We start from the raw sequence: 25,754 nt of genomic DNA, 5'->3' as shown, positions 1-25,754 counted from the left end.
AAAGAACACTAATCAGTTTTGTAATCAGTGGCAAGTAATACTTATTCAGTCACAATGTTAATGCTGAATGGGGATTTAATAAAAATCTGACAGGCCTATTTGGGAAGGTAGTGAAGAGGGAAGAAAATGTGAGTATTTTATGTATATGTAAAAGAGGAGCGTGGGGGCGCCTGGATGGCTCAGTGGGTTAAAGCCCCTGCCTTCGGCTCGGGTCATGATCCCAGGGTCCTGGGATCAAGCCCCGAATCAGGCTCTCTGCTCAGCGGGGAGCCTGCTTCCCTTCCTCTCTCTGCCTGCCTCTCTGCCTATTTGTAATCTCTGGCAAATCAATCAATCAATCAATCAATCTTAAAAAAAAAAAAGAGGAGCGTGGGTGAACAAGAATTTAATCTTTAATTTCCATAATAAGAAGTCAAAAGACCAGGAAAAAATCAATATAGTAGTTGCAGCATATTATTTGGAGACAGAAGGTAAATAAGGAACTTAAAGTTTTGGAAGTATATATGCCTCTGGTGAACAGGTCTCAAGGCAGGAAAGGGAAAGGCAGAGAACTGATGCTTTCCTTTGTACATTGTGACATAAAATTCTTTGACTTTTATGATCACATATACGTTGATCCATGAAAAGCCATAAACACAAACTGACAGTCGAAAAAGAGAAAGGTGGAAAAACCTCTTTGGCACCATTTGAGGCACTGAAAAATGGTAAATAAAACAAGCATTTACCCTGCCCTCTCACAGAAACTGTAATTCAGAGTAACCACATATCAATTATTGAGGAAAGACTCTACAGGAATGTTAGCTAGTAACTATGGATATAATGATAGGTTTTAGAAAAATATAACTTCATAATCTTAATGAAATTACTGACTCAGACAAAGCCTATAAATAGTTGCTTAAACCATTATGTGAACTTGTGACAGAGAACTGGACATTCACAGAGCTTAAATAACCCCATATTGATTACTTTTCAGTCACAAAAGGTAAAACAACTATATAAATAGAAGAATCAAGCTGTCATGACTTTATACCAGAGAACCATCTTAGTGTCAGTAATGGCCCACTAATGGGTCAATCAGATTTTATACATCTTCCAATATGATACATTAAGTACACAATACAATATCACCTATGGAATGCTTAAGCCAAACCTGATTCCATTAGATATAACTTCCAGGTTATAATGCAAGGGATAAAAGCAAGAAACCAAATGGCTCCTCAGAGTAATGAGATAAATCCAAAGGTGGGCCATCTTGGAAAACATCTCAACCTAGTTCACTCAACAAGTTGGTATCATAAAAAGGGAACTGAGTTGGATGGAAAAAAAATTTTTTTAAAGATACAACAGTTAGATGTGTGACCCTGGATTGGATATCAGTTTGGACAAAGTAGCTGCAGAGGGCATTTCAGGGTCAACTGTAAATTTATAATATGGTTTGGGTATTAGATAAAGTAATTTCTGAAGCCAAAAGGTGGAATTCATTTACTGAAGAAAGCATACTACAGAAGAGTATATGTGCAACTGGGACACCCAGGTGGCTCAGTCATTAAGCATCTGCCTTCAGCTCAGGTCATGATCCCAGGGTCCTCTGATTGAGCCCCTCAGGAGGGAGGTTGCTTCTCCCTCTCCCTCTGCCTGCTGCTCCCCCTACTTGTGCTCACTCTCTCTCTGTCAAATAAATAAATAAAATCTTTTTTAAAAAAAAGTATACAATTATCTGATCAAAGATAAGGACAGTATATTCATATAATTATTTTATTTTATGCTGATAACAAAATATTTAAGAATGTATGCATATACCTACATATACGTACAGAAAGATCCAGAAGAATATGTACCACAGAACTAGTAGTGGTGATCTTTGTGGGGTGGAAATGTTAAGTTTTCATTTATTTTGTAGCTTCTGTGCATCTAATCTCTACAATTTGCATTTATTGCTTCTGTAAGTGGACAACAATTATTCAAAAGAAATGATATATATAAAAAAAATAAAGCAAGCAAGCAAACACATATTTGGGAAATCAGTTTGCAGAATCAATCCCGAAGATCTCTGAGGATAGACTACAGAAACAGTAAAGAACTGTTAAGTGTTCAGGATACTTTGGTTCTAGGAATCTCACCTTTCCTTTAATAATTGTTAACCAAAACTCAGAACTCTGGAGACTAGACTTAGGCTAAGTACTGTTGCATTGCTTCCCAATCTTCCATTTGTTCTTTCTTTCTTTTTTTTTTTTTTTTAATAAACATATATTTTTATCCCCAGGGGTACAGGTCTGTGAATCGCCAGATTTACACACTTCACAGCTCTCACCATAGCACATACCCTCCCCAATGTCCATAACCCCCCAGCCCCCAACCCCTCTCCCCCCATCAACCCTCAGTTTGTTTTGTGAGATTAAGAGTCACTTATGGTTTGTCTCCCTCCCAATCCCATCTTGTTTCATTTACTCTTCTCCTACCCCCTTAACCCCCCATGTTGCATCTCCTCTCCCTCATACTATGCAGCCATCAAAAGAAATGAAATCTTGACATTTGCGACGATGTGGATGGAACTAGAGGGTATCATGCTTAGCGAAATAAGTCAATCGGAGAAAGACAACTATCATATGATCTCCCATTTGTTCTTTCTAAGCCCAGATTTCTTCTAACCTAAAGCCCAAATCCTGACATCATTGTCAACAGTTAAAACACAGTCCTCAAAGTATTTTTAATTCCTGTAAAACGAACACAAATTTCCTGAGTCAGTTCAAGTTCACTCCAGCCATAACTCTGTCCAGTGCATCTTTTATCCCTGACTACATCTTTTGCTGAGGAGCGCTGCTGCAATGATAACCTGAATATATCTGAGTATTAAAGATTAGTTAGGTCTTTTCAACTTCACGTACTTCTCTCTAAATACCAACATCCACAGTAAGAAATACAAAAGTTGTCTTAATGCTTATAGCAAAGAGTCCTATTCATATGAGAACAGAGCAATCAAAAAGTGTAGTATATGTACTCCCATCCTAGCAAACCTGCACATTTAAGAACCAAGTGATGGAACATCTAAGCAGCAAAACTATATAGTGATCCTGATGGGAAAAGAAAGTATTTTTTTCACTTTGTACATGGAGATACTTCAGCTACTTAAGTATCTATAAATTACATGGATTCTTGCCCAGAAACAAGTAGGCCAATTATATTCTATTCCGACTCTAAAGCTGAACATCATTTATCAATCTCTCTTACCACACGTTCTTTACCAAAACAATAACCCACATAGCTTTAGGTTCATAAAATTCCTAAATTCAAAGACTGGATGTAAGACTGGGAAGCACAGACACACACACACTCTCTCTCTTTTTTTATTTTTAATTTGGGTATAATAGGCCAAGTCTGCATTTTTAGGAAGCTCTATTTCTTAGAAAATTTTCTCTGACTGAACTGATAGATGACATTTTATGTATCTTCCCACCGAGGATTCTAGGAACACAATAAAACTATCTCTCACTCTCTTCAGTACGAAGCTTTTTCAATTGAGGAAGACAATCATGTTTCCCTCAGATTTTCTCTATGCCAACCCTAGCCCTTTATTTTTTTTTTTCTTTTTTTAAAAGATTTTATATATTTATTTGTCAGAGGGAGAGAGAGAGAGTGAGCACACGACTGGGGGAGCAGCAGGCAGGGGGAGTGGGAGAAGGAGACTCCCCGCTGAGGAGGGAGCCAACCCAGGACTGGGTCCTAGGACCGAGATCATGACCTGAGCCAAAAGGCAGACGCTTAACCGACTGAGCTACCCAGGTATCCCACCCCAGCCCTTTAAACTATATCTTCAAATTGTATGGTTTCCACAGTGTATATATCATGCTAATCATTTTCTTTTAGGTGTACCTCAGTTTATCATGACTCTTAAAAAGTTGTAATAAAAATAAGATGAATACTGACTGTATACTACAGGTCCTACCAAGACAAATAAAGGACAGCCATTCTTGACTCTGATACTATACTTCTTCTCCCCACCCCCACGAGCTCTACTAAGGCATAATCAACACATAACACTGTATAAGTTTAAAGTGTATAAAATGAAGATTTGGTACAAGTATACATTGAGAAATAGTTAACCACAATAAGGTTAGTTAACACATCTACCACCTCAAATAACTACCTTTTTCTTTTATGAAAACATTTAAGATCTACTTTTTTAGCAACTTTCAAGTATGTAACACAGAATTGTTAATTATAATCACCATGTTGTACATTACATCCTCAGACGTTAATCATGTTATAGCTGGAAATTTGTTTCCTTTGATCAACATGTCATCTCCCTTACTCTCCGGCAACCACCATTCTCCTATTTCTTTGACTTCAGCTTTTTTTTAGGTTCCACATATAAGTGAAGTCATGTAATATTTGTCTGTCTTACTACACTTACCATACATAATACCATCAAGTACTATGCATGTTGTCACAAATGGCAGGATTTCCTTCTTTCTTATGGCTAAATATCCCATTGTGTGTATGTGTATTTTATATACATACAATATACATACACTTGTTTATATGTGTGTATGTGTATATATATATATATGTATACACACAAATATGTAGATAAATGAATAAAGAAAATGTAGTGTATGATCCTTTTAATGTACTGTTAAATCTGGTTTGCTACTATTTTGTTGAAAATTTTTGCACCTATATTCATCAGGGATACAGGACTACAGTTTTCTTGCAGTGTCTTACCTGGCTTTGATATTAGGGTAATTCTAGTGTCGTAAAATGAATTTAGAAATGTTCTTTCTTCTTTGATTCTTGGGAAAAAATTTGAGGAAAATTACTATTCTTTTTAAAATGTATGATAGAATTCACCAGTGAAGCTCTCAAGTCCTAGGCTTATCTTTGTTGGGAAGGTGTGTGATTACTGACTCAATCTCCTTACTTCTGGTCTGTTTAGATTTTCTGTTTCTTCACAATTTAGTCTTGGCAGACCGTATCTTTCTAGGAATTTACTCATTTCTTCTAGGTTATCCAATATGTTGGCATATAATTATTCATAGCAGTCTTCCATGATCCTTTATATTTCTGTGGTATCAGCTGTAATACTTTCTCCTCATTCATTTATGCTTTTATTTGACTGCTTTTTCTTGGTTAGTCTAAAGGTCTGTCAATTTTTTTAAATCAATTATTTTTTCATTGATTTTTTTTCCCAAATTCTTTCTAGTCTCTATTTTTTTAAATTTTTGCTCTAGACTTTATTATTTCCTACTCTCTGCTAATTCTGGATTTAGATTATTCTTCATTTTCTAATTATTGAGGATTAAAGTTAGGATGTTTATTTGAGACCTTTCTTTTTGCTTAGTATCTGGGCATTTATTGCTATGGATTTCTGTCTTAGAACTATTTTTGTTGCATCCCATAAATTTTGGTATATTGTATTTTCATTTGTTTTGAGATACTTTCTGATTTCCCTTTTGATTTCTTCTTGACCCACTAATTGTTCAGAAATGTATTAATTTCCATGTACTTGTGAATTTTTAAATTTTCCTATTACTGATTTCTAGTTTCACACCATTGTGGTCAGAAAAGATACTTGATATGATTTCAATCTTCTTAAATTTGACAGGGCTTGATTTGTGGCCCAACATATGATCTATCCTGGAAAACATTCTGTATGCACTTCAGAAAAATGTGTATTTGGTGTTGTTGGATGGAATGTCCTGTATATGTCTATTAGGTCCATTTGGTCTACAGTATAATTTAGGCCTTCTGTTCCCTTATTAATTTTGCCTGCATGATCTATCCACTGTTGAAAGTGGTATTCTGTGGTCTTCAACTATTACTGTATTGCTGTTTCTCCATTTAAGTATATTAACATTTGCCTTAAATATTTATTTAGGTGCTTCAATGTTGGGTACATACATATTTACAACTGTTACATCCCCTTGATAAACTGACCCCTGTACCAACATATAGTGACCTCTATCTCTTGTGATCAATTTTGACTGAAAGTTTATTTTATCTGGCATAAGTACAGCCACTCCTGCTCTCTTTTGGTTTCCATTTGCACAGAATATCTTTTAGCATCCCTTCTCTTTCAGCCTATGTGTGTCGTTAAACCTAAAGTGAAATCTCTTGTAGACACTATACTGTTGGATCTGTTTTTTTAAATCCAACAATGACTCTCTGTGTTTTGATTGGAGAACTTAGTCCTTTTATGCTTAAAATAATTATTGCTAGGTAAGGAATTACTATGGCCCTTTTGTTAATTGCTTCCTGGGTTTTTTTTAAGTTCCTTTGTTCCTTTCTCACAGTCTCCCTTTGTGACTTCTTTTTCTTACTGGTATGTTTTAATTCCTTTCTCTTTATCTTTTGTGTATCTATTAAAGGTTTTTTCCCTGTGCATTACCATCAGGCTTACATAAAACATCTTATAGACATAATAGTCTATTTTAAGCTGATAAAAAATTACCTTCCTCTATGATGCTGTATTTCTAGTGATATAATCTGATAGTGTTCTCAGTAGAAATGAGACCTTATCATTGCTGAGTCTAGCTAGTTAAAATCCCAGAGAATTTCTAGTCTTTTTTCTATTCCTTAAAGGATGACTCCATTATTCTTGTTACAGAACACATGGGGACCAATAAGACTTTCATAGAAGCCAAAGTTTAGAACACTTTCATCAGGTAAACAATTTATGAAATTACAACTGTGATAAGAGCCCCAAAGAGAAGTACTACATGCTGGAAGTATATATCATGGGGAGACTGGCCAATTCTGAAGTAAATGGAACAGTGCTTTGCAAAAGAGATACAAGCAAAGACTTAAGAATAAGAGTGAAGAACTGAGAGAAAGAACAAAGTACATGCAAAATTGAAAAGGAGCTAAAGGAAGAAATTAGAGATCAGATTGGTTCAATATGTTACAGAACGGAAAAGGGGATGTGAAAGGAGTCTGGAGGCAAGTAACTGATATTTTGAAGGTCTTGAGGAAACCAGTTTAAGGAGTTTACATTTCAAGTGTAATGGGAGCCACTACATGGTTTAAAGCAGAGAACCAATACTAAGGGATTTGCAATTTAAAAAGCAATGCTTACTGCATGTGTTAAAGAGATTTAGTTAAAGAAGAATGAAGGTAGGGAAACCAGATGAAAGGGAAGCTATGGCTGTAGTCCACAGAGGGGATTATGGCAGGATAGGCTAGTTTGGAGGCAGTGGTGATAAAGAGATACAAGATATATTTATGGCTTGATGACAAACTTTATGTGGGGGATAAGGAGTAAAGCGCTAACCTGAAGTTTTTTGCATGAAAAATGGAATGAATGATAATGCCATTTTTCCAATAGCAAATACTTTCTTATATAATAAGGGTTGTCAAACTGGGCTTCCCCAACCAGAATTTGGATAATTAAGGTTTTAAACTTATTGCAAAACTTTTATATTCATCCCTGTCAATGTTTTCATTTTTTGGCTCATACTACCAGTCGGTTCAGAATATTTAAAATTCTTTGGTCTAATATCCAAAATCTCCTTATTAACTCCTCTCAGCTTTCTATCACACACAGATTTGGGAAGTCACACTGTAATCACTCATGAAGTTGTTGAAGATGCCCGCAGGTTGGCACTGACTCATCAAACAACTGAGGCCTGTAGCTAACATCAGCAATAACATTAAACACTTAGAATGTGCCTAACACTTAATGGTCATTATTTAATTTGGTTTTCATGATATTGTTTCCATCCCCAAATACTCACTGAACTCTTGCTATGTGTCAGAAACTGAGGTAGAGACTATTATCACCATGCCCACTTTAGAGAAAAGGAAACTCAGGCCCAGAGGTGAAGTAATTGGTTTTACATTACACAGTTAGTGAAGGGAAGAGTTATAATGTAAACTCTTGCTTGGAGGCTCTCAAACATATGCTGTTAAATACTGAAGCTTTACTTGTATTCTTGTATTAGATTTTATTACTTCCTTTTTCTTATCCCTAAGTCCAGCTCTAAGGTTGAGAATACACACACACATACGCACATGGACCATAAGGAATTTTTCCAGTCCAACTTCTCTATTACCATTATCAAGGAACTTCTCAGTATTATCTGTACGACATTTTCTAATTTCTACATGTTCTTCATGGTAGCATGTTTTTAGTTTAATTAAGGCCTTTTCCCCCCTCTTTTTGCTATCATAGAGTTCAGTTTCTTGATTAGATAATGTACTTCTTCCCTATTCCTTTGTTTATGGAGTCAGCATTATGTATTCCTGCTCAAATGCTAGTATCTTTATTAGGTTAGAAAACAGTTTTCACTATTAAATGGTAGAGGTCAAAGAAATCAGAATTTTATGGAGATGAGATTTGTTGTTTACATTTTAAGAAACACTGCTGTATTTCATAATTACTTTTTATAAAATGGGATGATTGAATTTCATAATATTCTATTTGGGCTCAAGTAACAGTAACCTGGTTTGCCAGGTTGGTAATTTAAGAAAATGAATGCAAATAAAGTAAACAAGATTCTGAACTAATAGAACTCTTCCTGTCCCCATTTCCAGTGAAATATTCTCAGAAGAATGTTCTGGTTAAGAAAAAAGGAGCGAATGCAAAATTAGTCAAGAATATATTTTGCTCTTAAAATGCATTTATTGGTAAATCAATTACATTTCCAAAGTGTAATAATCACTTCCCATGAGGTATATGAAAAATTCTCTATCAATATCAAATCATAAAATTTTTCAGTTTAAAGAAAGGATAGTTGTTTCCCAAAGCTTATTACTGCAAGAAAAATATACAGCCAAGAAAACACTACCAAAGATTTAACTGGCAACAGTGGCTGTCATTTTCAAATTTGAGAACATGAGAGTAAAGTCTCAGTGCTCTGCTTCTAACACAATGTGGGGTTTTCAAAAGCTGTATTTATGAAGTTTAAACAACAACAAAATAGCTACATCTACTTAGTATTCTCACTAAATGCAAAACATGCTTCTTCACATATCAAAAATAAATGTTTCCTAAGCAATAATATACCTAGGAAACCTCACTCACCCTTAAGTTTCTGGAGGTCCTCCTTCAAATCAGGTCCTGCGAGCATGAAGATACTGTCTGACACAGGGTTCTTATCTGTAAGATTTTCATTGCTGGTATTCACAATGGCTGTACAGTTCAGTAATGCCACATCTCCTTTCCTGAGGAAATGAGAAAAAAAGTACAAGTGTGGGGGAAAAGTAGGGAGATAAGAAAGCTAACTGCTAATTCTTTCAAAACATTCTATCCTCACTCCCCTCACAACATTGGTTTTGGTAGCTCACAAGCTTAAGCAAGAGTGAAAAAGTAGTTCTGGGCTCAGGAAGACTAACCTGACATCTTAGAATCTTCAATGCAAATGCTATAACCCTGAAACCCGCAGAACCCACAAGTTACTCCTTTGCTTCTTTCGTATTTCTCTTTCACTATAATAGAATGCTTAGACAGTGGAAAGCAGTTGGTTTCAAGAGTACACCACAGCAGCATTATTTATGATAGCCCAAAAGTGAAAACAACCCAAATGTCTATCAGCTAATGAACTGATAAACTGATAAATGTGATAGGTATAGCCATACAATGGAATATTATTTGGCCGCAGAAAGGAATGAAGTACTGATTCAGACTTCAATATGGATGAACCTTCAAAACGTTATACTAAGTCACAATTGATTCCATTTACATGAAATGTCCAGAATATACAAATCTATAGACAGAGACAGCAGATTAGTGGTTGGCTGCAGCTGAGAGATGGGGGAAATGGGAAAAGACTGCTAATGCATACAGGACTTTGAGGTGATGAAAACGTTCTAAAACTGACTATGGCTGATGCTTATACAACTTTTTGCATATACAAAAAAACCAAAGACATACAACTTAAACTGGTGGATTGTATGATACATGAATTATACCGCAATAAAGCATTTTTTTAAAAAAAAGGTATTACTACTAACAGATGCAAGAACATAGATGAACTTTCAAACAATTATGCTGAATGAAAGAGGCCAGAATAAAAAAAAAGGTCATGTGATTTCCACTTATATAAAACTCTGGAAAATGCAAACTAATCTATAGTGACAGAAAGATCAATGGTTGCTGGGGTATGTGGAGTCAGGGAGGAGAAGGAGACAGGAGGGATTATGAAGGGACACAAAGAAATACTTTTGGGGGTGATAAATATATTAACTATCTTGACTGTGGTGATCAAAGTAACACAGCACGTTCATGGATACATACATGTTAAAATCCACCAAGCTGTACATTTTAAACATGTGCAGTTAACTGTATGTCAATTATTCCTCAATAAAACTCTAAGTATAAGCAAAACAGTATTTTAACAATGCTAGGGCTTACAAAAAAGAGTTCAGAAGAAATTATGAGAAAAAAAGTTTAGAAGAAACAATGAGAAAAAAATAATTTAGAAGAACTTATGGGTATTATTATATCATGATATGATTTAACCAAAGAATTACCAAAGAATCACTTTCCCATTGATATCCTTATTGTAAAGAAAAGGTGATCTAATAGTGTCTTCCTGAAACGTTTCAGCTGCAGTATTAGAAGTATTTAATTCATCTTCCCATGAGTCGCCCCAGCTTGGTAGTGTGTCCACGTCCACAAACTGGGAAGGTGCACCCAAGGGATCCATGGAATGTCTTTCCCCAAATTCCTCAGGATTCAATATTCACTGCAGACTTTAGCTTAAAAGAAAAGAAAGAACTGTTTTAATAGAGAAGTACAGATATTACCTTATTTCTATTAGATCAAAAAACAAATATCTACTGTGAAATACTCTAAAGGACATTGTATGACTAGCTGCTTAAAATACTCCATAAAAACCAATATATAACAAAGAATTGCTATAGCTTCTCTAAAACAGGAATAAAGGGGGATTATTTCAGCACAATTTCTTTTCAAAGAATCACAGCCATTAAAATAATCACATGGCCCACCAGTTCTACTTTCCAGAAACCCAAGACACTCATTCAACATTCACTGAATGTCTGCAATTGACAGGAGGGGGGCTTGCTAGGTGCTGCAAGAGATATAAAGATAAATAATATGGACAATTTAAAGAGTCCGGTCAAAAAAAGTAGAGTTCAGCCAAATGATAAGATGTGATAATATAAATCTTACTAAATGATAACTGAGTAAGACAAAATGAGAAGCAGGGAGGTTCCTGCAGTCAAGTAACAAAAGATAATAAAAGTATGAACTTATTAGGAAAAGCAGATGGAGCAGAAGGCATGGATTTGAGAGGCAACATATGAAGAAGAATTAACAGGATTGGACAATTTCTAAGATATGGCATGAGACACTGATGTGTAGGATGCTGGCTGTAGGGAAATACAGAAACTAGAAGAAGAGGGTGACAGGAAGACACACAGTATCGAGTATTACAAAGAGAAGTAAGGATATTTAATTTGCCAAGAAGTCAGGGAGCTGTTTCAGTAAAATGCAGATTCGTTCATTCACAAATCTTTGTAAGCATCTATTACATGTCAGGTACTGTTCGAGGCACTGGGGATACACTGGTGAATAAGACAGCAAGTCCAAGCACTTATTGAGCTTATGCTTCCTGGAAAGGGGATGATAAACAATAAAGTAAGCAGGTATCCAAAGCAATGACTGGAAGCAATAACTATTATGAGAAAAAAGGTAGTATCTGAGTAGAGAGCTAAATAAAGTGAGACAGCAGGCCATGTGAAACCCTGCAGTTTTAGGAGGAGGAAATAGTGAGAGAAAAGGCCCAAAGGGCAGGAAGGAGCTTATGTCTTCCGGGAAGGGCAAGGAAACTGATCTGGATAGAACAGAATAAGCTAGGTTATAAATGGTAGGTGATGAGGGTAATGCGAGAGGGAAAGGCTACATGATGCAGTGTGTAAGCCATAAGAAGGTTTGGTCTTATCATAATATGGGGGGAAGCTGTTAGAGGATCTTGACAAATGGAATGACTTAATATAGATAATACTTGGTCAGATTACTCAAGCTACAGTGAGATCCAGTAGGGATGAGAGTACAACCAAAGACCAGAGCAGAAAATGGCTGCAGGGATTTAGGTGAGATGGTGACGAAGGCGATGATAAATGATTGGATTTGGAATGCGTTTTGAAGGTAGAGTCAACAAGACTTGCTAAATGAATATGAAGGGTGAGGGAAAAGAACAGAATTGAAGGTAAGGTAACTCCTCGATTTCTTGCTTGAGCAACTGAGTAGATGTTAATTCTATTTACAGGGAAGGGGAAGACTGGAATAGATTGTTCAGTGGAGTGACAATCAAGGTCATTCTTCCTCATGTGTCTTTGCATGTATGAAGTTTGAGATGCTCCTCCTTTGGCCAAGTATTGACGTCAGACATGCACTGGCTATATGAGGCTAGAGCTTAGAGGAGAGGTCAGACTACAGATATAAATATGGAAGACTCAGCCTGTGGGTGGTGTTTAAGGCTATGGGAACACTGGACATGATTACCAAGAGACATAATACAAAAGGAGAAACGAAATCAGAAGACTGAGTCCTAAGGCAAAACTTATAGGCTGCAAAGAGGACAAGTTAAAGAAAAATGAGATAGAGAGGATAAGACAGGAAGGAATACCAGGAAAGTATGGCAGACTAAAAGCAACGTGAAGACCACATTTTGAGGAGTGCTTGAGAAGGATCAGTTAGGGTAAATGCTACTGAAATGTTGAGGAACAGGACTGAGGATTGATTAGTGGGTTTGGTAAGGTAAAGGTCACTGGTAAACTGAGCAGACAGACAATTAGGGAATGAAAGCTGCCGTGTGAACTTGTTAGAGAAATTTTTCTGTGTGATCCTTATGTTTATTGTTAGAGGCAAGGAGAACAAACATGCCTTTCTACATCTAATTCTTCAGTGTTTCTTGGTGAGAAGTGTGACATACTAAGTGGAATGAACCATGGATCAGGCACAATATGTTAATTCCTGTACCAGCACATGGAGTAGGAAACGTGATCACTTAACAATTTCTGAAAGGCCTTAGAGATTATACCACGATAAAACTATGTAAGAAAATTATTCTTGTTTGATACAAAATACTCCTTTGAGATTACTGAAATAAAGAAACTAATTTTATCTAGAAGTTGGTGTTTAGTCATCCATTGGCTTTGAAACTGGAGGCAACCACGAAATCTGTTGATCTGTTAAAAAGTGTTCAAACCTGAGCTGGACAAGCTGAATAGCGGACAAATAGAGACTACATTTATTTTCCATGGCTGAACCACCTGAAGCTCAATGGAATGACACTTTGCAGAAATTAATACTTTAAAAAATTATTCACAGATTGTTGAGGACAATGACTCATGCTAAATTTTTTTTTAAATTTTATTTATTTATTTATTTGAGAGAGAGAGCATGAGAGAAAGGGAGAGAGAGCACAAGTGGGGGGAGGGGTAAAGGGAGAGGGAGAAACAGACTCCTGCTGAGCAGGGAGTCCAATGTGGGACTTGATCCCAGGACCCTGACCTGAGCTGAAGGTGTCTGCTTAACCAACTGAGCCACCCAGGCGCCCCATGTTAAAACTTCTTAACTGTAATATAAAAATTCCATTAAACATTAAATTTAGTTTTCACTTTGCAAACTCAAGTACTTTCAGGACACAATTCTTTAAAATAATTTTTCTTTCTAAGTAATACTCACTTATAGAACATTTTAGGAAAAAAGTTAAAAAAGGAAAAACTCCCAAACTTTAATAGAGTTCTTATCTTTTTCTATGATAGGTGAAATGATTATGTACAGTTTTGAGCTTGGCTTCTTTAGTATTTTGAGATAAATATTTCCATATGTAATTATACTGCGAGGGAGAGGCAGGGTGGTGCAATGTGAGAGCTGGGGTTCTGTTAGCAGGCCCGAGTTTGGGTCTACGACCTAACAGCTCTGCTATCCTTGACTTAAGCCAGGGTTCCCTTATTTCAAAAATAAGAGTAATACACTCCTAGGGTTATTGTGAGAATTCAAAGCAAGGCACAATAAAAGTTGTTACAACTTTCTCAGAGCCCATGTGAAAGTCACCTGTACCACTGTTGAGATAAAGATGTCTCCATGTGTGGCAGAGATTAAAACACTTGCTGTCAAAGACTCTAATGAGCACCAAAAACCAAACACACACTGCTGAATTAAGATACACTTATTTATCTCAATGTCTGCTCTTGAAATGATTTGTTAATCCCCAACACCTAGATCAATCCAACATCTGTCTTCTCTAATCCTGCTCTTATGCTACTAGAAAAAAAAATCAGTAATTATCCTGTCTGCTGCCAAGACAAATGCATGCTTTCCAAGGTCAGCTGGACCCTCCAACAACACTATTATGAAACTGTTTTAATAATTCTTGGGTGACTCTCTATGCTATACTATATCGCATCTGTGGTTAACATCCTCTAAGATGTCCTTCAATGATACCTGCTTCCTGATATCTATGCCCCTGTATAGCTGCCTCCTATAATGAATAGGGCTGACCCCTGTAACCAACAGGACACTGCAGAAATGACTGCATATGACTTCCAAGGTGAGTCATAAAAGCTATCATGCTCTTTCTTGGAGTGCTTGCATGATGCGGGACACTCAAGCAGCCCATGAAAGGCCCCCATGGGAAGAACCTGAGGGTTCCTGCCAACAACCAGCATCAATGCCTAGGCAGGTGAAGGAATCACGTTGGATCTTCCAGCCTTAGTTGGGCTTCAAATGACTTCAGCCCAGCTGATATCCTCACTGCAAGCTGCTACTGAATTCCTGACCCACAGAAAACACAAGATAATAAATGCTTATTTGTTCCAGGCACTCATTTATTCAAGTACTGTTAGGTATGGAGACTTTAATGGAAGAGACAGACTCACAAAAAGTGTGGCTCCCAAAAATCACACAAATATACATAATCACAGAAATACATAGTTAAAATCTGTGAGAAATGTTCTGTAAAGAAGAACAAGGTGGAAAGCTAATTTAGAATTTCGAGAAGCAGAGAATGTCTCTTCCACAAAGTGACAGCTGAGACCAAAAGTAGAAGAGTTTTACAGAGGTAAGGGCACATCTGGGAGCCACACTTTAAACCTGCCAAATTGCCTTCATTTATACATTTTACTTCATCAGCTCTCCTGTAACAGAATGTCTTAACTCCCCCTTAACAATATCTGATCTCTCCATCCCCTAGGTCCTCCTACCCTCAAAAAAATTTCCTACTGCATTTCTTCTTCAGACACCAATGAAACTCCTCATTCTATCATTTAACTTTATAAGCATAATCTGTTTTGCCGCTTTATTTCCTTTTCTCCCATTTATTCAACTTACTGAAGTTTTACCTCCATCACTTAACAATGCTAAAACTGCTCTTTCAAGGTCTCATATGATTGACCAAATGTCAAATCCAGGAACTAACCACATTTTAGTTGCATTACCTATTGATCATTCTTTCTCTGAAATTCTATTACCTACTTTGACAGTACACTACTGGTGGTTCTCTTATATCTCTAATCACCTCTTGTCCATATAATTTATGGGACCTTCTTCCTAGATCTTTTTTTTATTTTAAGAGATTTTATTTATTTGACAGAGAAAGACACAGTGAGAGAGGGAACACAAGCGGAAGTGAGAGAGGGAGAAGTAGGCTTCCCACCAAGCAGGGAGCCTGATGGGGGGCTCGATCCCAGGACCTGCGATCATGACCTGAGCTGAAGGCAGACGCTTAATGACTGAGCCCCCAGATGTCCCTTCTTCCCAGATCTTAAAAGTCATTGTCACCCATAAGATATTGTGTACTTAATGAGTAATAAATACAGTTGAGAGCTCTCAAAGTTTAATGGCATTATATAGAAAGTGTCATGACATTTAATAAAGGGTAAATTCCTTTTCAGCTCCATCTCTAAGTTGCAATTGATCTTCTCACCAAAAAGAGATTTAAATGTCCCTTCTCCTCCAACACAGCAAATCCAAGCTAGGCAGGAAAATTTGATTCCTGATACTTCTTCTTTTCTTTTTTTAATTTTTTTTAAAGATTTTATTTATTTATTTGACAGAGAGATCACAAGTAGACAGAGAGGCAGGCGGGGGGGGCGGTGGGTAGCAGGCTCCCTGCTGAGCAGAGAGCCTAACGCCTGGCTCGATCCCAGGACCCTGAGATCATGACCTGAGCCGAAGGCAGAGGCTTAACCCACTGAGCCACGCAGGCGCCCCCCATGATTCCTGATACTTAAGGTACAGTGGTTCTTAACATTCTTGGGGTCACAGATCCCTTTGAGAATCATGTAAGAAGTCAAGACCCTTTTACTACTCAAAATGTGAGCATCTGAGGAGCTCATAGAGGCAAAGAGTTGCAAATAAATTTGAGAAGATTCCCAGACTCAGATTAAGAATCCCAGTGATAGGGGGGCCTGGGTGGCTCAGTCATTAAGCATCTGCCTTTGGCTCAGGTCATGATCCCAGGGTCCTGGGATCAAGCCCCGAATAGGGCTATCTGCTCAGCAGGAAGTCTGCTTCTCCCTTTCTCACTTCCCCTGCTTCTGTTCCCTCTCTGTGTGTTTCTCTCTGTCAAATAAATAAATAAAATCTTAAAAAAAGAAAAAAAAAAAGAATCCCAGTGATAATACAGAGTAATCAGGTGAGGCGGGGAGAAGGCTACTATACCTAAATTAAGACTTTCCACTGAATATCAGTTGATCAGTTCTGTACTTTGAACAGGTTCATAAGCAAACACTAAACCTTAGTATTAAAGGTTCCTGAGGCAAGACATCCATGTCCAGGTTCAAAAAGTCTACATGAGGCAAACAGAAGATTCCAGAATGGATCATATCTATTTCCTTAGCCATACTATATTAAGGGTTACCTTCAGTATCTTCACGAATGAAGATCTAAAGACAACAAGAGCTCTCCATATATCCTTTATAATTCAAACGAATAATGAGTATAAACCATTCTCATTACTCTGTGGCTTGTCTTTTTCTCAAATATTGTAAACATTTAGGTTAAATGTTTTGTTTTTTTTTTTTTTTTTTTTTTTTTTTTAAAGAGAGAGCACAGGTAGGCAGAGAGGCAGGTAGAGAGAGAGGGGAAGCAGGCTCCCTGCTAAGCAGAGAGCCCGATGCGGGGCTCGATCCCAGGACCCTGAGATCATGACCTGAGCTGAAGGCAGAGGCTTAACCCACTGAGCCACCCAGGTGCCCCCAAATGCTCAGTTTTTTAAAAGTCTTTCAATCTTTTAGTTTAAGAAGTCCTCTAAATAATGCTTTGTATGAATAACTGGATTGGTAGAGAGGTTAGATTTTTATTGTTTAAGACTAGGAAGAATCAGACAGAATACTCTAGATTACTATCTCGGCATAGCCCAATTTTGTCTGGATAAATAGAAAATGGTATCATTTAAAAGAGAAAAACAAGAACTTTAAATCTGTTTGCTTGTTCTACAAAATGGGTATAGTGATTAGATAGGCCTGGATAAAAGTATAAAGAGATAAATTACAGATTTACCATTCTTTATGCCTTGTATTTCAGTATTTAAAACTTCAGGGCACATTAGATTTTTGTGTATAATACCTCCATCCAAATCTATTATAATATTAAAATTCATTCTATGCAAATGGAAATAAACTTTTTTAAAGTTACTTAGGTGTTTAAGTTACTTAGGTGAAGCAGTTAGGTATGTCAACAATAAATCCAGTATAGCAAAAATATTTCTAAGCAGTATCAATAGCCCAGATCAAATTTAATATGGTCACTCAAAAATATCCAAAGTACAGGCTCCAATGTGAGTTTGTAGTACCACCTTCATACTAAAAGTTTCCCATGTCTTAATTATAAGTATTAATACATTGAACAATTTGAAACTTAAAAATTAGGATTATATTCTTTAAAAACTGTACGATTTGGGAATTTTATAAGATGCATTATCTTAGCACACAGTTGCTCTTACACCAACTCTTATTAAAATTATTTTTTCCATTTGTGATTGTCCCTTCTCATAATATTTTGTAACATTAAAAGGAATTTTTTTAAGTAGAATCATGACTCATTCAAATATAAAGATGAAAATGTGTTCAACATTTTATTTAACCCAAAAGAGAACCTGTCAGGTGATAGATAAAAGGAATCCCAAAACTGAACACATTAACAGATCAGGAATATTGAAATTAATGTATAAGAACATAAGTTCCACTGAATCTCTAAGAGTACAGAATCTGTATGTCCACAGACAGAAGTTATTTAGTATTGATTTACTAGGTTTAGTGTTTGCTTATGAACCTGTTCAAAGTACAGAACTTATCATTAGTTTTCTGTAGTTCACAGAGTTGTAAAATAGCTTTCTTGGAATAGCTTTCTAGATAGAATCTAGACTATGCAGTTTTCTACTGAAGCACACATTTTTTTTTTCCCCAATAATAATACAATGCGCATGTCCTACGGGAGATACTTACCATACACACCCACCTAAATGTTTCCTTCCCCCATGAAATTTATTGTAAAAATAGTCTGTTGCCACAATTTCCTCCCTTCTCATTCATCCAACCCACAGTAATCTTGTTTCAAAACACCTACAACATCTATCTATCTACAGTCTCATCATATCCATTCGCTACTGCAATTTTCTTGACTGTGGAAGACTGGATGCACATGTCTTAAGAACTCAAGAAACGGGGGAAAAAAACTCAAGAAACATCTGAAAATAACCAGATAATTTAGATAAAAGCCTAATTTCTAGGTTGGCTGCGGATATATTGTCCAATAAGCGAAGGCAGAGGCTTATTTCTTTTGTACAGCAATATGTTAGCTTTAATTTTCCACCACTACAGACATCGGAACTCACTTCGAACATTTCTGTACAGCCCAAGAACAGAAGCGGACAGAGCGGCAATAGAGAAAAGCTAATTTCTACCTGGTGACAGAGCACCAAATCCTCAATTACCAAGCAAGGAGGAGTCAGCCCTGGTCACTTCCCCTTCAAGTGGCCAGGGAGCGGAAACACAGCCAGACCAATGTCACTCCAGGGACTGCGGGGATCCAGACGACTCAGCATCTTGGGCTTAGCGCCTTAACCCAGCCCTGACTCGAGCTGCTCTCGGTTTGTGGAACGCCAGGTCCACACGCGCGGCAAATCACACTCGACCCTGGGACTGGAACCCGCAAGGGTCCCAGCCGCCCTATCTCACCTGCATCTGGGCGCGTGCCTCCCTGGCGACTCCAGCACCACTATCCCTGGTGCCCAGGTCCGCCTACCCTCTCTCTTCTCCTCGATAGGTTGTTCCCGACAGCGCCGCGGGCCAGAGGAGCCAGACAACCTCTGGTGAAGCAGCGGCAGGCTCATTCCTCCAGAGAGCGGTCAGCACTAATCCTCTCTGCCCGCACCCTCAGCCTCCGCCGAGTCCTCAGAGCCTTCCGCCGCGCCCCCAGCCCGCTCCGCCCCGCCTTCCCTCCCGGCCCCGGTGCCAGTCCCGCTTCTCACAGCACTCCGGCGGTCCCATCCGGGCGGCAGCGGGGCGGGTTTAAGCTCCTCGTAGAAAACGTCCGAGCGGCATCCGCGGACACCCCTGGTCAGGAGCTCCGCGGTCAGGCGAGTCAAAGTCCCAGGAGGCTGGAGCGACCAGCTGCAAGAGCTTTGAGTGGCGAAACAACGACTTCCGCTACCGGCCGGCCCTCACCAACCAGAGACCTTCTACGTCATTTCCTCCGCGAAGGCAAAAGGAATGCCGGGCGGAAGTGGGTACCGAAGAGGACCCGGAAGGGGTAGGTCCCGTAGGCGGGCCCAGGTAGCTCGTAGCCTCGTGGAGGCCAAGGTAAGTACTTTAAGGGCATGGCGTTCGGTCGCATTTGCTCGTCGCTCACAGTTGCGTGGTCCTGGCTGAGGCCTCCGTGGCTCCAGCATCAGGTGAGGCGGGGGCACGTGGCGGCTGTTGCTAGGGTGGCGACTGTGAACCTACCGTCCCCGGCGGCCTCCCGCTAACTCCCGGGCCTGGTGCGTGGACCAGATCTCCCTAGGATGCCCGGACAGCACGATCCGTGCGCGGAGCAGCCCCTCAGCCTGTCCTGACTGAAGACTCGGGTTAGGGACGTCGGACAGGTCTGTTACTACACCCTAGCCCCTCGGTGCATCATAGAAACATTTTCAGGCTCCGTAGGTAGGAAGCTGGGATGGTAGGTAGGTCGCGCGCGGAAGGAGGTTAGGTCGTGACCTGGTTCCAAAAGGCGGTAAGATCTGTGCATGTGACTAGTTCCAAGTTGTATGGAAGATAACTTTAAACATTGAGGCGATAGAAAAGGCGACGAGAATGGTCTGGCCTCGGAGGAAGTAGACCTCAGAGGTTTACAGCGATTTGATAAAATAGGATGACATGATAGTGCACGTTATTCTAGGTGACGGGAACAGTATAAAGGAAGCAAGGTGTCAGGACAGGGAAGGAAACCAACTAACCTGACAAGAACCCAGTGATAAAGAGCTGGAACAGAAAGTGGAAAGAGAAAAGAATCCTACTTCAGAAAACCAATGAATTAGGTGGAAGCCTCTGACAAAAAAGAGGACAGAGGCAGAGAGAAGCAGTTTGGCTTAGAGGTTAAAAGAACAAATTTTGGAATTTGAGGATTGGAACCTGGCATTGGCGCTTAAAACTGGGTAAATGACTTTGGGCTTGTTATTTCACATCTCTTTGCTTAGTTTCCTTGTCTGTAAAATGGAGGTAAGAATAATACCTACTTTGTAAGGTTATTGTGAAGAATTTTTTATCCTTATATTTACAATATTCTACATGATTTTTAAAAAAATATTTTAGAGAGAGTGTGAGCAGGGGAGGGGCAGAGGGAGAGAATGTCAGTCAGACTCCCCACTGAGCTTTGGGTTCAATCTGATAACCCTGAGATCATGACCCCAGTGGAAACAAGAGTCTGGGGCTCAATGGATTGAGCCACCCAGGTGCCCCTAGATGCTTTTCCAAGTGTTTTGCATATGTTAACCCTTTTAATTAACTCAATTACTATTTGTAATTAAATGACTACGTATGTTTACTCAGGTGTATACATTTAATATATCAATATAGTAAATACTCTTTAAGGCTTGGCTGCTATAGTTTTTTTTTATTAATGAGCCAAAGTTTGCTCATACAAGGTTACATACAAGGTTTATGAGCCTGAATGGCAAGGGGGATTGTGTGTCTTAGAATAAGGAAAAAATGAAGGGGTCAGGAAGCAAGGTAGGTTTGGTTTTACCCATGTTCAGTGTGATGCTGCAAGGTATTTGGATGGATATCTCGTGAAAGTTTTTGGAATTCTATCACTTGTATTCATGTACATGGACAGGACTGGAAATAGAGGTGTAGGTGTCCCTGCGCTTACGTATGCTTTGTGAAGTCTCCAAGGAAAATACTGTGGAAAGAACTGATAGATGGCCAAAGACTACCAAGAGGAAGAACTACAGTAGAGGGGCTGGAGGAATAAGGAATTGGGGAAGAGTTGATCAAATGGCTTAGGCTAACAGCATTATCACCATGTTAATATTCTTACCTTGATTTTTACCTGGCTTTTGTTGGTTCATAGATGAGGAAAAGTCAGTGATTACTAAAAGAAAATAATAAAGAGAGTTGGCATTGAATATTTTTCTGTTAAGGTAGGCTAAAACCAAGTGTAATCAGAAATGGACTCTGTCGAGTTAAACCATATGTAAAAACCAACAATAAAAATCCGCTTCCCAAAAAAGGGTGTAACTGCTGTCTAGTTTGTTTTTTTTTTTTTTTTTTAGGTTGCATTGGTGTTTGGAGCACTTTTCACTCTTTCATATCAAGACCAGACAGGCTTGACTTAGTATCTCTTTGATTTTTTGTCTCTTTTATCCATAAACAGTGTTTTCAATGAATTTGATTTAGGGTGAGAACTAAGTAAAGCATCTTTCAAAAATTATATGCCAAGTTGCTTTATCATTTTTCTGTGCCAAGGGTAGGTAGCTGACCTGATTGGGAATAAAGAAGGACCTACATGTACTAGAACAGTAGTTCAGGTGAGAAACCACACAACCACAGCATCGCTTAGGAACTTCTTAGGAAAAAAAAAAAAAAATCTTGGGACCCACCTCAGACCTACTGAATCAGAAGCACTGGGGAGGTTTGGTGGATGTGATTCCCAGCAGTCTGTTTTCATAGGCCCACACGTGATTCGGATACATACTAGTGTTTGAGACTCACTGTGCTGGATGTGTGCCACGAGGTTAGGGATTTTATTTTACTCAACACTCCAGTGTCTAAAACAGTGCTTTATCTAGGTAGTAGGATTACAGTAATTCATTGTAAATGTTTTCCAGCTCAATCTTGTCAATCTCGGTATAAAAACTTTGACGGTGGTTGAATGAACAGAAGTAAATTGTTTAGCTGCATTAAGGCCACGTGTTAGTTATTTGTGAGGTGGGCATAACAGGGTGACCAATTTGAAGCTTGAGGAATGAGGACTTAAATGCTGAGTCAGCAGCAGATACAAAATGATGTCTAGGTATCTATGTCAGTGCCTTATTCAGAGTAAATAAAGGTTAAGAAGTCACAAGTTACATGCTTTAATCACATGATAAATGGTGGTGTTTGCCAGCCCAGCAAAACCGAGGTACCCAATGAACTGACTCTTATGTGTGTGTGCACAGCTGCCTCGCTTGCGGTATCAGGCGTTATAACATGGGGCTCACGAAGCAGTACCTACGCTATGTTGCCAGTGCAGTCTTTGGCCTTATTGGCAGCCAAAAAGGTAATATTGTCTTTGTGACACTTCGTGGTGAAAAAGGACGCTATGTGGCAGTACCAGCCTGCGAACATGTTTTCATCTGGGACTTAAGGAAAGGAGAGAAGGTAAGCCAGAGATCAACTAGGTTGATAACTGATTTATAAGTATTTGAGGATGGAGAGGTCAAAGTGGGAGAGCTCTGATGTATTATGCACAGATTGATTGATTGATTTTTTTTTTTTAATGTATGTACCTCTAAAAGAGAAATCTTTCTTCTTTGGACTACTTCTAGGTAGCCAAGTATCAGGTTCTGTTGTTTTTTTTCTGCACTAAATGCTGAAAAATTCTGAAATCTAAATTCTGAAAGCCATGACCGAATAGGAGCTTACGTCTTAGGTATCCATTTGTAGTATCTACAGGTAATTTTTGTAATCACAATTCCAGACACGTTTGGTGTTCTCTACCAGCTCTTTATTTTTCAAGTTCTTTTACCTGCCCTCACTGCTAGTTATAAAATTTTCGGCATTTAAAAGGAATAATACTCAGCTATGGTGGTGGAACCTTTTTTTATTGAACAGAGGAGGCTCAAGTTTGTTAAACTAGGCTTTGACACTTTGTGTTGCTAAGTTCCCTAAGCCTGCCATTACTACCACACCAAAATATAGGCATTTTAGTCTTGCCCAGTCACTTTGTGACTCCCAAGAGATTAATACTTTGATACTTGTTGCCAGCCAGTTTCTTGGAGTAAACCGTGTAGCACCCTAGTGCCATACAGGTTGGTTTCTTTCAAGATGGGGCTCAGTTAAAGCATAGATGTGCTTATAACCCTTGATGGAATATCATTTGGTATTAACTTAGGATAAGGATTTAGTAATTTATCACTTGGGAAATTTTTGTACATACCACGCTGATGTAGAGCTTTGGAGAAAATAATTTTACCCTTTCTTGAATGTTTCGTTGCCCTGTACAAATAGTAATTCCTACATGAAAGAACTTGAGATGCATTGCAGAATTTCATTATTATTTAAAGAATGATTTGGACTTATTAATGCTCTTATTTTTACTGTCCCTGATTATTCCCACATTTTTCCTTTAATCATGCACTTAACTCCACCTGTGTGTTGTTTATGATTCTTGTGATTTCAGATCCTTATCCTTCAGGGACTTAAACAAGAAGTCACTTGCTTGTGTCCCTCCCCAGATGGGCTGCACTTAGCTGTTGGTTATGAGGATGGGTCTATCCGAATCTTCAGTCTCCTGAGTGGGGAAGGAAATGTGACCTTCAATGGACACAAAGCAGCCATCACTTCCTTGAAGTACGATCAGCTAGGGGGCAGGCTGGCTTCTGGGTCCAAGGTGAGACCTTGAATCAGGTGCCCAGATTTTAATCTAGTGAAGGAGTATAAGACTTATGATGAAGCAGGTTGTTCACAAAAACTGTTGGGTGAATCAGTGGGTCTTTGGTGTACAAAACCATATAGATGGTGGAAGTGAAGGGAGGAGGGTCAGTATGAATTAGGTTCATTTTGTTGCTTGTCTATTAAGCCTGTTAAGTATAGGAACAAGATGAGGATCCCTTTGATAAGTATTATGTAACATCATTGTAGAAGTGCTACTCAAAACAGGGAAAAAAACAGATGAGACAAGGAGGACAAAACAGTCGTTCTTTGCCATAAAAATTGGTAGCTTTCCTATGTCTCAGAGTCATCAGTTAGAAAATACAATGTAAAAAGATCGCATTTACAATAGTATCTTAAGTGATGGAAAAATACTGTGAAACTATACTGAAGAATGTAACAGAAGACTTGTATACAGAAGAATGTAACAGAAAATTCTGTAGAGAATTTGAATAGAGATACAAATCAGGTACTTGAATGGGAAGACAAAGATGGTAGTGTTTTCTAATTAATTTATAGAATTACAGCAATGTAAGTAAGCATCCCAAAAAGGTTTTGTTGTTGTTGTTTTAAGAACATGACCAAATTATTTATAAGGGTATATGGAAAACAAGTAAGTCAAAAACACCAGAAATTTGAGAAAGAGGAATAATAAAAGAGGGCTGCAGGTTTTTTTTTCCCCCAGAGGCAGATATTTTTTAGGAGCTCTCAGGTGTTAAGATGCATTATGAAGTCATCATTTAAAATGTATTAAGCTAATCTGCTTTCAGAATAGGTCTTTATATCAAAAGGACTTGAAGCCTATCAGCAGAGAAAGAAATTATAAAGGAAAAGTGTGATAGATTTGAATATTTAGATTTAAAACATTTGTACATTTAAGAGAAATAGGAAGGCTGTTAAGAATAAGTCCTAAGAGTTCTCACAAGGAGGAATATTTTTTTTCCTTTTATCTTCTTTCTTTTCTTTTTATTCTGTTTATATGAAAAGATGGATTTTAGCTAAACCTGTTGTGGTCATCATGCTATATGTAGTCCTTAGTCTTAACATGGTGATATATGTCAGTTATTTCTGGAAAAAAAAGTGAAAGGACATTGAAAAAAATATTTAATATTTTCAATATAAAAAGGATTAATATCCTTCATCTCTGAATAGCTTACAGTCAAACAAAAAGTAAGGCCCAAAGGAAGAAGAAAGATAGGACTCAGCAGTTCAAGAGAGGTATAAGTGGCCAGTAATCCCCACAGAGCATGGACACAGTTTCTCGTTGGTATTCAGAAATGTAAATCCAATAACTACTGAGACAGCATTTGTAACTTCTGACATCGGCAGTGGTTTTTGAGAAACTAATAATATCCAGAGCTGAGGAGATGGCAAGACTGGCCTTGTCATTCATATCCCTGGTGGACCTGTAGACCTGTAGATTGGTGAAAAAACATTTTTTTAAAGATTTTATTTATTTATTCGACAGAGAGAGAGATCACAAGTAGGCAGAGAGGCAGGTAGAGAGAGAGAGGAGGAAGCAGGCTCCCCACCAAGGAGAGAGCCCGATGTGGGGCTCGATCCCAGGACCCTGGGATCATGACCTGAGCCGAAGGCAGAGGCTTTAACCCTCTGAGCCACCCAGGCGCCCCTGATTGGTGAAATTTAAAGAGATCACCTTGTCGTGATGAATT

General features: G+C 38.4%; 2 protein-coding genes across 6 annotated transcripts in view; one reads left to right on the top strand and one right to left on the bottom strand.

Annotated features, from left to right (window-relative positions):
- GDAP2 (ganglioside induced differentiation associated protein 2) overlaps positions 1 to 19,623 on the bottom strand; it is a 71,294-nt gene extending 51,671 nt beyond the window's left edge. The window contains exons 1-4 of one of the 3 annotated variants that reach the window (XM_032881325.1): positions 19,440 to 19,623; positions 14,024 to 14,091; positions 10,468 to 10,695; positions 9,020 to 9,159 (exon numbers count right to left, since the gene is read on the bottom strand). In XM_032881325.1, coding sequence (XP_032737216.1) covers positions 9,020 to 9,159; positions 10,468 to 10,643 — 316 coding nt within the window. In that variant the 5' untranslated portion in view covers positions 10,644 to 10,695; positions 14,024 to 14,091; positions 19,440 to 19,623. Of the gene's footprint in view, positions 1 to 9,019; positions 9,160 to 10,467; positions 10,696 to 14,023; positions 14,092 to 19,146; positions 19,346 to 19,439 lie in introns of those variants that run through there. The other 2 variants (XM_032881324.1, XM_032881326.1) reach the window with 2 other exon arrangements.
- A 92-nt stretch (positions 19,624 to 19,715) lies between these two features.
- Positions 19,716 to 25,754, top strand: part of WDR3 (WD repeat domain 3) — a 30,062-nt gene continuing 24,023 nt past the window's right edge. Inside the window, exons 1-3 of one of the 3 annotated variants that reach the window (XM_032881321.1) lie at positions 19,716 to 19,770; positions 22,608 to 22,809; positions 23,831 to 24,040. In XM_032881321.1, coding sequence (XP_032737212.1) covers positions 22,639 to 22,809; positions 23,831 to 24,040 — 381 coding nt within the window. In that variant the 5' untranslated portion in view covers positions 19,716 to 19,770; positions 22,608 to 22,638. The other 2 variants (XM_032881322.1, XM_032881320.1) reach the window with 2 other exon arrangements.

Source organism: Lontra canadensis, unplaced genomic scaffold (assembly GCF_010015895.1).
Source record: "Lontra canadensis isolate GAN:19392208 unplaced genomic scaffold, GSC_riverotter_1.0 scaffold75, whole genome shotgun sequence".
In the NCBI taxonomy this organism is placed as follows: Eukaryota; Metazoa; Chordata; class Mammalia; order Carnivora; family Mustelidae; genus Lontra; species Lontra canadensis.
The sequence above is the reverse complement of the archived record's forward strand: the minus strand, read 5'-3'. Positions and strand labels throughout refer to the sequence as shown.